We start from the raw sequence: 15387 nt of genomic DNA on the forward strand, positions 1-15387 counted from the left end.
GCCTGGGAGTTCCCAGAGAGGTGGAGTGTAAGACCCGACCTGACATATAAACACAGACAAACAGGCATTCCCACCCTCATGCACACATATACAAATACTCAGCACTCATATAAACGTTTCTCATTTATGTTTGGTTGGGGGGATTTTGGTGACATTCATAACTACTGTATAGGACAATTCCAGCAAGAACTCAATCCAGAATTTTACATTATCAATGAAAAACCCACAGATATCCTGATATTTCATGAAGTCAATTCCTGCAGCTTAAATGCACTCAGATCATCATATTACCTCTTCTGCTTTGATCGGCCTGATTGGACTCTGTCTTTAAAACTCCTGTAATCTCATCGTGACTTGCAGTGCACGGGACTCGCACCTTAGCTCACCAACTCTCACACATTACCCCAAAAATCTGCAGGAAGAAGAATAAAAGTTTGTTCGTGCAGGCTGATACGGGTCAGACTGAGTCATGGCTTCTGTTTTGTTGTCTCTTTCTGCTCAAAGGTAGTGTTACTGTGAAACCGTGGCTATCTCAGAGCTAAAACTAGCACAGCTCACAGATAGTTCACTTTTGCACTGTTGGTCTGTTTAGAGGAAGAACGGAGTTGTGAGAAGGGGCTGACCCTGTTCTGCTGTCAGTGGTGTAAAACACTTCCACGTTGTTGCATTTCAGAGAAACCTCGAGACTCTAGAATGTTTTTCTTTGTGATTCTTGTGTTGCTGTCCTGCACTGAGGCTGAAGGTAGGAAAAAAATGTCTAAATATTAGCACACATATAGTAGCAGTATATAACAACTGCTTCTTTAATTCAACAGGGACAGAACTGACAACGATGAAAAGTGCAAATGTTTTCTTTTATAATAGTGTTCACTACAAAAGGTATCTGTTCTTTTTTTGCAGCGGGCAAAAGACTTGATTAATGTCTCAAACTACATTAGTCAAGAGTTTAATCAGAGCTGTGTCTTTGACAGGCTGAATAAGCTCTGACAAGTTAGTCCATCTAAAAATAGTCACTTCCTCTTTCTTGCAGTCACTCTGCTTCCTGGTTCTGAAAGAAAATAAAACCAACACATCCGAAGCACATCCAATGAGCTTATGTACCCTGGTAAACCAGTGTGTCCTAACAGGCCAATTTTGTTTTAGGTGAGAGGGGAGGAAGAAAACATTATGGAAGAAATGTCATTGTGACTCAGATAATGTTTTTCAAAATAGTTCTCTGTCCTGGGTGAAGATGTGCTATTGAATTGATAAAAGAGAAGTAGTGTAAATGGAGAATTTTGAGAATTATTAAGCACTGTCCTGTTATATGAGTTATATGTTTGCTATTTCAAGCAAAGAGTATAAGATACATTTATCTGAAAAGTTCAAAACAACATCGCAGTTTAAGGCTGATTTCAGGCACAGATGAGGAGCAACTGCTAACAACTTTTCATATTTTGACCTCTTAAAACCACTGAACTGTGTAAAATCTTACCCTGCTATAAAAGAGGTATTAGAGCTGTTTAATAAAGCAACAAATTCCCCATTAATTTCCAATCATGATAAAAACAAACACTATAAAAATAATTAAAACAAATGAGGTGTGAGTAGAAGACTTTATGTCTTACGTGTCTCTTTAGGTCTTTATAGGGTCTGAAAATGTGCTTGCACTTCATGGAATTGACTCACATCTGCCATCTGTTGTAGTAGTGAAATAGAAACTTAATTTACTACCAAAAACAGTTATTATCAAGATGCAATAGTGTTTGACAGTGGTGAAGGATAGGAGGAGTTACAGACTGGAAACAGACAGTTTGGGTCTGAAAGGCTAACATTAAGGCTTTCAAATGTTGTATAACTTCATCTCAGTCTTCTTTTCATTTTTCATGGTTGATTCCTTCATTGATGATTTTTGGTTAGATTTTGTGAAAACACTTACAACATCAACACTAATGAAAACAACAGTTACCCACTATAATAATTTTATCTCACTGAGCACTAAATCAGAGAATCAGAAAGTTGAAAGGTGGGGGTGGACAAAAAAATGACAAATATGTTTTTTTAAGTGTGTGGGAGGCCAAGAGTGCAACTTTCAAAGTAATCCTAACTGTCCTGACCTTTGGTTGACGTATAAACTAGAATGAAAGATTGCTGGAACTCTTTGGTAGCTGTTAATTTAGTAATAAGACTTGATTGGTGTCATATATTTGGTCATATCTCAAGATATGAGAGGTGGGCTGTCCGAAGTGAGATGGAAGCTGTATCTCATAACAAGTTCAGGTTTTTCCCAACAGTTTTATCTGAAATGTGAAACTGATTATTGTTTGGTGGGTGCAACAAACGCAAGCAGTTAGCTGTGACTAAAGAATATTGAAAATAATCAAACAATAGGGAGGAGCAGCAGGTGGTGTCAGGCGAGGTTGACCAACAAAGATGGTCTCCATCATAAACTCATGCCTCCCCCTGTGTGAGTAGGCTACCAGGACCAGAAGGCAGGTGGAAAGCTGCGGTGAAAAAAAATATAACAAAAAAACAAAACCTTCACAACACTGCAACGCTGCGTGTGTCAGGTCCTTTTTGTGTTGCATTTGTGTTTGATTTAACATAATTGCAGCTGGATGTTCATGTTTTGTTTTTCCTTTTCTGTTAGGTCTCCAACATGTGTTTGTGCTGCATGGAAAGGACTTACACTTGGATACAGAGAAACCTGTTACACTTGACGAACAGACAGATTTGTTCTGGAGAGTTAATTCCAGTAACAATATAGCTAAATGTGTTTTTAATAAAGATCCATTCGTGTATAACAAATATGCAGGAAAGGCTGAGCTGTTTGGACCAAATTGCTCTTTGAAATTAAAGAATGTTCAACACAGTGACAGTGGAGATTATACTGCACTTGTGGTCAGCCAACAAGAGCAAAGGGTAGCTGAATACAAGGTCATAGTTCAAGGTAGGTTTCTATTTTCATTATTATTTTGAAATGTTCACACGTCATAGACCTGTTTTTAATACTTTCACACCCGTTGTTTCCCAGATCAAGTGACTCCTGTTGACCTGACAGTGGACCCTGTGTCCAAGACCTCAGACTCCTGTAACCTGACTGTGACCTGCAGCACAGTGGACTTTAACATCAGCAGTAGTTTTAGATGTGATGGTAAAATCTGCTCTCATGCAGAAGAAAAGGATTTGAAAGCCACAAAAGAATTTTCCTCTTTAAGTGTTTACCTGCAGCAAGACACCATTTTCTGTAATCACAGCAACCAAGTGAGCTGGAATCAGACCACGAAGGTGCTCAAATCTTACTGTGAAACAAAGACAGGTGAGAATAACGGTCATAATGAATGAAAAACTGAAATAACCAGATTTTTAAAGGACTTGCTGTGTAATGTTTGCATGTTGTCCCCATGTCTAATTACATATCTTTGGATTGTGATAGAAAGCACCCACAATCCAGTCAAAATACTTGAATTGTCACCTCATTGTTCTGACACACAACACCAAACTATCCACAACATAGCACTCTAACTACACAAGACAGCATATTAACTACACACTCCAAACACGCTAAACATCACAAATCTCTCACATCTCAAAACTTGCTCTCTCTTTTTTCTGCTGTCTCTCTCTCCCTCTCTCTCTCCATCACTCCTAAAACTTCCTCCTCTTCCTAAACAACCAAATGTCATGTTGCCATAGCACTTTTTCATTGGTCAACATTGTACATTTTTCCACCAACATGAAAGGGCTGTTTTTAGTTTTTTTATTTTTTGCTCATAAGCAGAGAGTGCTCGCTAGCGCTGTCCTTAGACAGTAAACGTGACGAAACTATTCAGGAAAAAACACGTGTATATATTGTTTATCATGACTCTGGTTTTACGTGGCCTATCAACACAATTTAAAAACTGGCATATATCACCTTGTTGCTTTGTCATCTTAAAGTGGTCATGTGATTGGCTTACCACGACTACTTTATTCTTCCTTAGTCAAACAGCAGCAATCATGCGATTGTTTTGCGCCCTAGCTCCAGGTGTTGTGGCAAAAATTGATCGCTGGGCAGAAAGTGATTGCCGTCCGCGGGAGCACGCGCAGCTGCTTAAAGCTGTAGCACCCAGATTACTTATGTAGTCAGCTAATTCCATCCAACTGATATTACGTGCGGTAAGACGAACGAAGCTTCAACCATCTGTTTGTTGAAAAATAGTAATGCGACCGCATTTTCTTGTTAGTAACGGTAACGGCGTTGTAACAATAGAAATTCATTGTGAGGAACTAAATCTTTTTTAGTTCCTCACAATGAATTGAAAAATAACTGAAAAGAAAATGTTAATTTCTAATACTTTGCTGGCAATGACACCATGAAGTCTTCAACTCATGGACATCACCAGATGCTGGGTTTTCTCCTTTTGTTGCTCTGCCAAGTTTTTACTGCAGAGGCTTTCAGTTGCTGTTTGTTTGTGGGCCTTTCTTCTCTTTATGGTAGACCTAGATACTCCTACCTCCTGGAGTTTGTTGTTCACTTTGTTGGCTGTAAAAACGATTCTGTGATCAGCCACCACTGTTGTCTTCCGTGGACATCCAGGTCGTTTTGTATTGCTGAGTTGACTAGTGCTTTCTTTCGTTATTTCTCAGGATGAACCAAATTGTTGATTTTGCCACTCCTCCTAATATTGTAGTATTTTCTCAAATGGGATTGTTCTGTTTTTGCAGCTTAAGGATGTTGTTTCACCTGCATGGAGAGCTCCTTTGACTGCATGTTGTCTGTTCACAGCAAAATCTTCCAAACACAAGCACCACACCTTAGATCAGCTCCAGGCCTTTTATCTGCTTAATTGATATACGAAGGAATTGCTCACACCTGTCCATGAAATAGCCTTTGAGTCAATTGTCCAATTATGTTTGGTCCCTTTAAAAAGAGTGTGGGACATGTTAAGGAGCTAAAACTCCTAAACCCTTCATGCAAGCTGAGTCTACAAATTATGTCCATGTCCATTATATAACTACAATTGGAATATGTTTCAGTAAACATGTAAAAAAAAAAAAATGTGTCAGTGTCCAAATATATATGGACCTAACTGTATAAACACTTCAGTCCTCAATGTGTCCTCTGTCATGGTGTCACTTGCTGCACTCCGTGTTGCTTGCTGTCAGTCCTGTGAATGTCCTAGTGATGCTGCCTGTCTGAAGTTTTGGTTTTGAATATTTTTTGGAATCTAATTTAGTCACAATAAAGGCTCGCTTTTTCTCTGCGTGGCGGGGCGTGGCCTGCGGTGCCATGCAGGGAAGGGGGACGCACCTGCACGGCATCTGCAATCACGCCCCGCCGACTTAAATATTATACTGGGTCCTGTGGTTGGGGTTGTTGTTGCTATGTTGAGCTGGCAGCTGGAGCGCTGCAGCTCTGGGTGCGAATGTACAGCAACCGTGAAAGTATTAATAAAGTATGCTGCAAAGCATGAACGTGCACCCGGGTCTGCCGTGGCCATTTACACTCTGGAATGCTAAATACAGTTGGGATACATTCAGAAATAAATTACCTGTATTTCTGAAATGTAAAAGATTTCTTGAGTCAGACAAAAGAAACTGTACTTTGAATTTACTTAGTGTGTTTCATTATTTCTGCTCATGTCTGCAGGTATCTCCATCTGTGTGGTGAAGACAGTCGTGTTCTCTGTTGGTCTGATCATCATGGTGATTGCTGTGATCAGTGTCCACATTATGGAGAAGATTAAGAAGTGAAAATAAAGAAGAGGCTTTCCACGTACACACATAGCTAATACACTTTTAGAAAATGTTGAAGTTATAGATTCCAGTGGTAGATAACTACACAGGTTAACACATTTTGGGGGTTTGCTAATTTTTATGCAGATACCGTTTTTTGTTATATAGCACAAAATTAGGCATTGCAAATGTTTTGTAAGTATAGACATTTGTACATTTAATTCCGTTAATTTTCTGAATGTTGAATGTAAACATAACAAACGCTCCACAAGACATGCATGGCAAACATGTTAAATCACTGTCATCACTGCAGAGAAATTTAAGAAAGAAAAATACATTTTGCAGTGCTTACCCACTGCACATAGATGTCAATGCAAACTTGCTTGAAAAGAACTCCTCAAACCATCTATGATAGCGTTACCAATTATTTTTGATGAAATAGTCAAAAGTCAAGACTCTACATCATTTTGTGAATAAAATACGTGTTGATCCTTATAAAGCTGTTTTCTGAGATTTTATAATGATAGCAAACACAAAAGAAGCATTTCTGATTCCTATTCCAGAAAGCAGCATTAAGATGTTTCTTCAGTGTGAGGGAATCAACTGATAACTACTACTAAGTTGTAAACCCAAGAATAAAAAAAGAATTTTTTCAGCTTCAAAGCTCATTTAAAATCACCAAAGACCAACCTATCAATCTCTGATATTTTAGAAGTTACCGATTCTGCTTTGATTGGTGTCTTCTTTGTATTATTCTAAATGTTAATGAGACACTGACACCATCATTTAACATTCAAAGTAACCTAAGAATGAAAAAAGGGTTCAAAAATATATCTGAGATGAAAATTGGGTATCTTTCCAAATGCAGCAAGTTGCATATTCAATATGCTGACAATTTTTCAAGTGTCCCAAAAAATCATGTCTCATGTTTAAATTCACATACAAAATTGTTGTCAAGTTTCAAAGTTCTTAAATAACACAGCTTTGAGACGGAGCGTGGCCCTATAGCTCTGTGAAAAACACTTCATGGCTTCAACATTTTTCTTTTAGATGAAATGATGAATGATTAACTGTTAAAACCTATAGAAATTATTGATGCTTCTTTTTGTCAGTTCAGTTTATCTCAAACTGAACACTACGACTAAAATCGCAAACATGCAAAGAGCAAACCTTTAATTGTATCCTATTCTATGACTGAAAACACGTACGAACTAAAACTATATTTTTATTATATACTGTCTGTATATTGAACTACAGTCATTATATCATAAAGATTCTTTTAAGAGAATAATTTTGCAAGTGCTTTTGTTGAAAGACAGTCATATTTTTAACATTATTTTGTAATAAAAATATGGGAAAAAAAAACACAAAACCATGTAAATTTTGTTTTAACAGCTGAATTCAGCTGAAATTCAGATCTACTGGAATATGTTACGAGACTGGGGTGCAAACTGAAGTATGGCAAAAGCAAACTTCTCTCTTGTTCTGCTACTTTTATTTCTCTTTCTTGTTCTCAATCTGTGAAAAGATGCAACTTCCTTTTTCTTGTATTAGACGTCTGGTTTTTTTTGTTTTGTTTTTTTGTGCAAGCATTTTTGCTTAACATGCAAAACCTAAAGGATGTTACAGCCTAAAGAGGAATTTGGTATCACTGCAAATGCAGCTTGTAGCACAAATTGCGGACCTGACCACACTTCGATGCTTTTTAGCATCTTTATTAACTCACACTCGAATGCAGTTTTCCAGCTGATTAAAGTAGATTAAACTTCAATATTAAACGTAAAAAATCAGATACCCTGAAACAATTTCAATCATCATGTTTATATTGTTGTCCTTTCTGTAGTTCATGGGGAAAGTTAAGACACTGAACAAAAACAATAATACATTTTCATTTTTATTACCCATTAACAAATTCCACCAAATGCCTAATTTGTGAATAAAAATGCTTTTTGCTGGTGTTAAAAATGTTGTTGAGGCTTTTATGTCGGGGAAAAAGTATTTGGGAGGCTAAGCAGGTTTTTGACTTTGGAATATGGACTTCTTTGATATCACCCACATAGGGTAGTGGATGACTTTGGAGGCAGGCTACATTGTCGAGCAGAAAATATACAGATTAATAGTGTTTTTGTGCTATTTTAATGTTTGTCGGTTTTGTGGGACCAGTACCCCAATACTGGTAGTCTGGATGGGCCCTCTGCTTTAAAAGTCACTTATCCCTGATGGGTCTTACCCAGTAGACAATGCAAAGCTTAGATAGAGCCTGATGGGTGTTCTAACCACCACTCTCTCCCAGCTGACTACTCCACTGACTCTGGTAAAAATTGAGCATTAGTAGCCATGGAGTCAAAGGCAGTGTGCTGTGAAACCATGGCTATGTCAGATCGACAACTGGCACAGCTCAAAGATAGTTCACTTGTGCACTGTTGGTCTGTGTCAAGTCTAGAGGAAGAACGCAATTGTTAGAAGGGGCTGACCCTGTTCTGCTGTCAGTGGTATAAAACACTTCCATGTTGTTACATTTCAGAGAAACCTCGAGACTCTAGAATGTTTTTCTTTGTGATTCTTGTGTTTCTGTCCTGCACTGAGGCTGAAGGTAGGAAAAAAATGTCTAGATATTAGCACACATATAGTAGCAGTATATAACAACTGCTTCTTTAATTCAACAGGGACAGAACTAACAAAGATGGAAAGTGCAAATGTTTTCTTTTATAATAGTGTTCACTACAAAAGATATCTGTTATTTTATTGCAGCGGATGAAAGACTAGATTAATGTCTCAAAGTACATCACAGTTTAATCGGAGCTGTGTCTTTGACAGGCGGAATAAGGTTTGACAAGTTAGTCCATCTAAAATAGTCACTTCCTCTTTCTCGCAGTGACTCGGTTTGTGTGCTAGAAGGTTTCCTGGTTCTGAGAGAAAATAAAACCAGCACAACCAAAGCTTTCAATACAGAACTTTAGAAGCATTGAACACTGCAGTTCCAGGATGATTTCAGACACAGATGAGGAGTAACTGCTGCCATCTTTTCATACTTTGACCATTCAACACCACATGAGAAAAACTGTAAAATCTTACCCTGCTATGAAAGCTATTAGAGCTGCCTAATAATTTATTGTAAAACAACTAATTGTCCAATAATTTCCAATGATAATAAAAAAACAATATAAATATAATAAATCAAACAACGTATGAATACATGATTTTTATGTCTTTATAGGGTCTGAGAACATGTTTGTACTTAATAGAACTTACATGTGGACATAAAGAAACCTGTTGTAGTAGACAAAAATAAACGTAATTTACTACCACTAACAATGTTGGTAACTATTATTATAAAGATGCAATCATGTTTGACACATGTGAAGGACGGTCTGAGTTATTTAGACAAAATTAGTCTTTGCTTTTAAACTTAAAAAAAAGATAAACAGGAAATACTGTGTAATGTTCAAGCAGACAGTTAGGGTCTGAAATACTAAGAGTAAGGATTTCGAATGTTTTATAACTTTATCTCAGTCTTCATTTCATTTTTCATTGTTGACTCCTTCATGGCCGATTTGTGGTTTGGTTCTTTGACGTGGTCTGGGAGCAGACACATTCTGTAAGGTTTGGGGTTGTAGCTTCCCTATTTCTGTCATGGAGGGAAGCAGAGATAGTTTAATGAATTTGGGCAACTCTAGATATTAGAGGTGCACCATCCAAAGTTGTGTGGAAGTCATAACTTCCAATAGGAACGGATTTTCACAAGAAGGTTTATCTGTGAAGTCCACATTTTATTGTTGGAAATTATCTCAACAAACAGTAACTGAAGGACGATGTGGGGCAAGTTACACACAAATCTATATTCATTTTAGAGATGTCTGATTGGTGTAAGGGTTTTTATTACAGCTGAATAACAATTAAACATATTTGCACTAATAAATGTGTTTAATTATCAACATATAAACAGATTATATAAAAATGTTGACAAAACAATAATAAAAATACTAAAAAAAAAAATACTGTATTTAATTTGAGAGACTTCCAGTAGCATGTTAATAAGATGATTCTGACATCAGGTTTGTTGTTTTTCTTTTAGGGCTCCAACATGTGTTTCTCCTCCGTGGAAAGGACTTACACCTGGATATAAAGAAATCTGTTGTACTAGACAAAAAAACGGATTTGATATGGAAAGTTCATGAAACGAACAATATAGCTAAATGTGGTTTTAATAATGATCCAGTCGTGTTTGACAAATATGAAGGAAGGGCTGAGCTCTTCAGGCAAAATTACGCGTTGTTATTAAAGAATATGCAACACAGTGACAGTGGAGATTATACTGCATTCATGGTTAGCTATAAAGACCAAAAGGTAGCTGAATACAAGGTCATAGTCCAAGGTAGGTTTCTGCTTTCATTATCTTTTTGAAATGGTGATACAACATAGACCTGTTTTAAATCTCTTTATGCCTGTTACTCTTCAGATCCAGTTTCTCCAGTTAACCTGATAGTGGACTCTGTGTCTGGCAGTTCAGACTCCTGTAACCTCATTGTGACCTGCAGCACAGTGGATTCTCAAATCAGCAGCATTTTCACATGTGATGCCCAAAACTGCTCTCTGGTAGAAAAAGGAAGCTTTAAAGCCCAAACCTATTCTTCCAATCTCACTGTCAATTTGCAGCAAGACTTAATCATCTGTAATCACAGCAACCAAGTGAGCTGGGAACAGACTAAGAAGGACATTAAACGTTATTGCAAGGAAAAAACAGGTAAGAATTCAAAGACATCACATTCATTTGTACATTCTGCAAAATCATGTCTTGACCCTTTGTTGGGGCAGTTGTAACCAATCAGCTGTCCTATAATGAGCACATCCACTCAGAAGTTACCAGAAATTTTCAAGCTTGTGTCTGCTTCTATTGATCTGGAACACAATTTCAGTTAAAATCTCAAAACCTGTGTTAAATACCTTTAGTAGTAGTTGACTGCTGGAAGAATAATTCTGGTTAACAATAGTTGGCATGAGAAATATTCCATATGTATATCACCAAATTTGACAGTTATTATCTTTCTTTTGATGAGAAAATCTAAAATATTCTGAATACTAGAGTGTAAGGTCGATGGCAAAAACTTGCATTATGGTGGCCCACCAGAGGGGTCACACCCAGGTGAGGGGTTTTGCTGGGTTTTGCACGCAATGTGTTCAGTTCATGTTTGGTGGTCAATAAAGTTGGAGAAAAAGGCTAAACCTCCTGTGTTGTCTGACCCTTCACTCCACAGCATTAGATTTTTAAGGATGACAACAAAAGCTGCCCATCACAATCTCTAATGCTTTTATTTGTGCCTATTTATTAAATAAATAAGTCATTTGTAACTATAGCAACCAGGTCACAATTAAATTAGATCAATCTAAATTGGTTCTGTACATTACCACAATGAATTTAAATGAAACAACTCAGATGTAGTTGAAGTGCAGACTTTAAGCTTTAATTCAGCCGGTTGAACAAAAAGACTGTATAAAATGTGAGGAACTAAAATTCTTTAGCTCCTTACAATGAATTCATTTCAGGAGCTCAAGATTAATTGGAAAAGTTGAATAACTGAAAATAAAATGTTAATTTCTAATACTTTGCTGGAAATGACACCCTGAAGTCTTGAACTCATGGACATCATCAGATTTTGGGTTTTCTCCTTTTTTATGCTCTGCCAGGTCTTTACTACAGAGGCTTTCAGTTGCTGTTTGTTTGTGAGCCAGTCTTCTCTTTATTGCTGAGTTCATCAGTGCTTTCTTTCTTTCTCAGGATGTACGAAATTGTAGATTTTGCCACTCCTAATCTTAAAGCCGTTTCTCAAGTGGGATTTTTCTGTTTTCGCAGCTTAAGGATGTTGTTTCACCTGCATGGAGAGCTCCTTTGACTGCATGTTGTCTGTTGACAGCAAAATGTTCCAAACACAAGCACCACACCTTAGATCAACTCCAGGCCTTTTATCTGCTTAATTGATAATAACATACGAAGGAATTGCTCACACCTGCCCATGAAATGACCTTCGAGTCAATTGTCCAATTACGTTTGGCCCCTTTAAAAAGACTGTGGGACACATTAAGTTCCATGTCCATTATATAACTGTAATTAGAATATGTTTCAATAAACATGTTAAAAAACAATTGTGTCAGTGTCCAAATATATATGGACCTAACTGTATATAAACCTCAGTCCTCCCTCAATCCCTAAATCTAATTTAGTCAAATAATCACAATAGTCACTCGCTTTTTCCTCTGGAATGCTGAATACAGTTGGGATACATTAAGAAATAAATTAACTGTATTTCTGAAATGTAAAAGATTTCTTGAGTCAGATAAAAGAAACTGTACTTCCAATTTATTTAGTGTTTCATTATTTCTGCTCATGTCTGCAGGTATCTCCATCTGTGTGGTGAAGACAGTCGTGTTCTCTGTTGGTCTGATCATCATGGTGATTGCTGTGATCAGTGTCCACATTATGCAGAAGATTAAGAAGCAAAAATAAAGAAGAGGCTTTCCACGTACACATATAACTTATATGGTTTTAGAAAATGTTGAGGTTATAGATACCAGTGGTAGAAAACTACACAGGTTAACACATTTTGGGTGTTTGCAAACATTAAAAGTTCTCAAATATCACACAAGGAATCTGTATCACTTTGTAAATAAAATGCTTGTTGCTCATGTTAATAAAATTACCAAACCAAATAATATCACTGAACCAAACACACAAAGTAAAGCAACACAAAAAACCCCACTAAAAATTGAGGGTTGGATACAGGTGCAGATCAACTCTATACTGGGTCCATCGGTCCATGACCATTTCTGGACATCTATATGACGTCCAAACTAGGTCCACAATTTGAATATCCAGCCATGACAACATTTGGACTGGGTAATTTTTTATGGACGTCATGTGGGCGTCTATGACAGCTGCAGGAAATTTACATGATTAGCAAGTATAATATTTTTTTTACAAATACCAACATTGTTTATGAATATCAATGTTGTTATCAGCATAATACATATGAATACAGATAGCCTGTTGAGTTATTATTCTCAAAATGATTCTCAGTATTTTTTTTTTCTAATTTTACATTTTCCTGTTTTTCTTTCACTGGTTTATTCATTTCAATGAATCAATTTATTTGTTTGTAAACAGCTTAAACCTGTCATTTGTTAAATTTTGTTAAAATAATAAAGACACTGAAACCCAGCATTTCTGCCCCAGCCTGCAGCTGCTCACTTTTGTTTTAGCTCAAGAGTCCGCACCATCTTGGAAATGCCTGCTGATCACTCTGCATTCCTTCACACATAGTTTTTACTACCTAGTCTCATTTAAGAAGGTGCCATGCTGTTCATGATCATTTTCCAGTAACTTCATTTGATTGTCTCAGCCGTACATGATAAATGGAGATGCACACAAAACTGTAAATAAAGCTCCAGAAAAAATTTACTCATGGCCTGTAGAAAACATGTTTTCAAACCTCTGGAAACTGGGATTACAAAACCTATAGAAGCAGTATAAAAACTAGTAGTAGATTGCATTGTTAAGTAGTACTAATTTCACAACGCAACACAAACAGGAGACGCCACAAGAAAGAGGCTTCTACACAAACAAGTTGGATTAGGCAGACAGACATCCACAGCTCCTATGCAATGGGCAGAACATATATACCACATTAGGGGGCCTGTACATGTCCAGCCTAACAGGCGGCGAGCAGCAAAAGATGTCAGGAAATGCGACCATCAATGAACATAGAAAGGCAGGTGACCGAGCCTCCTCATATACAGCAACAGTACGTTGAAGTAAACCTGTTATCATATTGTAGAGTCTTTTTAAAGATATATTTATGTTATCTGCATATTGAACAGTCATTAAGATATTTAGAAGGTTACTCCATCAAACAAGGAAACATGTCAAAGTTGATCTTCATGGTATTTCCTGTTATCAGTGTCGACCTCATAGTGAGGTCGACCTCATACCAAGCAAAGAAAAACAGTTTGTTGTCAAACAATTTTTCAAGTAACTCACAATTTATGTAGAAAAAGATCAAGTTAAAATGGGCTGTGTTTTTTTTTCTTGTGTGTTGATTTGTTTTGACCACTTGCAGCACATTTGCTTTCTGTAACCTGAAAGCAGTTTGAACGTGTAACCACATCTGTTTTGACAACTGCCGACAAATATTTTCAGCAAATGTTTCTGTAGACTGTGCAGCTGTGAAACTGTGGTCAGCTCAGAGCTATAACACCTTCATTTTCCAACTTTATGTAGCATTTATTTAACAAAACCACCAGAAAATGTGACATTTGGTTTGACATAGACATATGAGAATCATTGTGGCTAACACTGGAAATTTAACGAGCTAAATATTTAAGTTCAACTGCTTAAATCCAAAAGTAACCAAATTTAATAAAATATATTAACATTTTTAACATGACAGATTTTAAGTCGTGAAACGTTGCTTTGAAAGAAAATTGGGCTTGAAAAGTTTATGTGTTTACTTTTACACTGCTAGTCTGTGTCAAGGATAAACAGCTGTGAAAAGGGGCTGCCCGTGTAGGTCTGTCATAGGTATAAACCACTTCCCTGGTGTTGCATGCTCAGGAGTCTGCAATGATTTTCTTTGTGATACTTGCACTGCTGTCCTGCACCGAGACAAGAGGTAAGAGAATAATAGCCAGTTAAGTGTGAATGAAAATAGCAAGGTCAACTGCTTTATTTTCATCAAACAGATCACAACAGGCCAAAGGTACAAAACGCTAGTTTTTGATAGTACTTTTTATTCTTTATTCTTTAAATAGACACAATCTTAATATATGTGTTATTTTGTTAGAACAAAATGCAGCGCGTCTACTTGCATGAATTTCCACTGATGTTTGTGTTAGTTGTAGTAAAGCAGGAAAACTAATGAAAATACTGCCCATCCTGTTTGATTACATATTAAAGTAGCACTTTAAAATAAGGTCACATTAGTAACCATTAGTAATAATTAACTTACTGTCTGTGAAGGTTCTTAGTCATCCAGGTCATCATAGTATAAGGAGCTCGGAAAGAAAAGCATCTGGACTTCCTTAAGTTGCTTGAAGATGTTTCACATCTCATCCGAGAAGTTTCTTCAGAAAACGGATGTAGGTCACAATCAGGCAAGGTTTCGGGTGAGCTCATTGTAAAACCTAGCCTCACCTATCATGCGATTTCCTGAGCTGAAATGACCCACGTACACTGTACAGCATACACTACATTGTTAAGTTTGTCTGAGGAATGCCCAGACCTCTCCACCATTTGACCCTAGAACTCAAGAAGATGAACTGATGTCCAGACACTTTTCCTTCCAAGCTCCTTAGAAAATTAGCTTACTGCTAAAAAAAAAAAATTGCTGATCAGTTCCCAACAAGCTGATTCTGTTCTTCTGCGTTTTGAGTGAAAGAGGTTCAGAATTGACTTTTTGGGATGTTTTTAAAGGGTATTTTGGTATTTATTTGGTATTTATTTATTTATTGTCATTGTCAAGAACAATGAAATTGCGTTTGGGGCTTCCATACAACCCAAAAAAGAAGAAAATAATAAATACCCCTTAAAACCCAAGTGTACATATTTAACCCAGTGTGACTCCAATGCAATAGACAATCCTTAGCAATAACATGAGAACCTGACAAGTAATGTTGGTAGAAATTCAGACAAAGACCTGA

The 15387-nt window shown here is 37.0% G+C and overlaps 1 protein-coding gene across 5 annotated transcripts in view; it reads left to right on the top strand.

Moving 5' to 3' along the window:
- Positions 1-13600, top strand: part of LOC102303608 — a 23059-nt gene extending 9459 nt beyond the window's left edge. Inside the window, exons 1-7 of one of the 5 annotated variants that reach the window (XM_042219066.1) lie at positions 635-742; positions 2630-2929; positions 3014-3298; positions 5612-8290; positions 9773-10072; positions 10157-10441; positions 12090-13598. In XM_042219066.1, coding sequence (XP_042075000.1) covers positions 8242-8290; positions 9773-10072; positions 10157-10441; positions 12090-12199 — 744 coding nt within the window. In that variant the 5' untranslated portion in view covers positions 635-742; positions 2630-2929; positions 3014-3298; positions 5612-8241 and the 3' untranslated portion in view covers positions 12200-13598. Of the gene's footprint in view, positions 1-603; positions 743-2629; positions 2930-3013; positions 3299-5611; positions 10073-10156; positions 10442-12089 lie in introns of those variants that run through there. The other 4 variants (XM_042219065.1, XM_042219067.1, XM_005918087.2 and 1 more) reach the window with 4 other exon arrangements.
- The last annotated feature ends 1787 nt before the right edge of the window (positions 13601-15387 follow it).

Source organism: Haplochromis burtoni, unplaced genomic scaffold, assembly GCF_018398535.1.
Source record: "Haplochromis burtoni strain Fernald_Lab_line unplaced genomic scaffold, NCSU_Asbu1 Contig_27, whole genome shotgun sequence".
Classification (NCBI taxonomy): Eukaryota; Metazoa; Chordata; class Actinopteri; order Cichliformes; family Cichlidae; genus Haplochromis; species Haplochromis burtoni.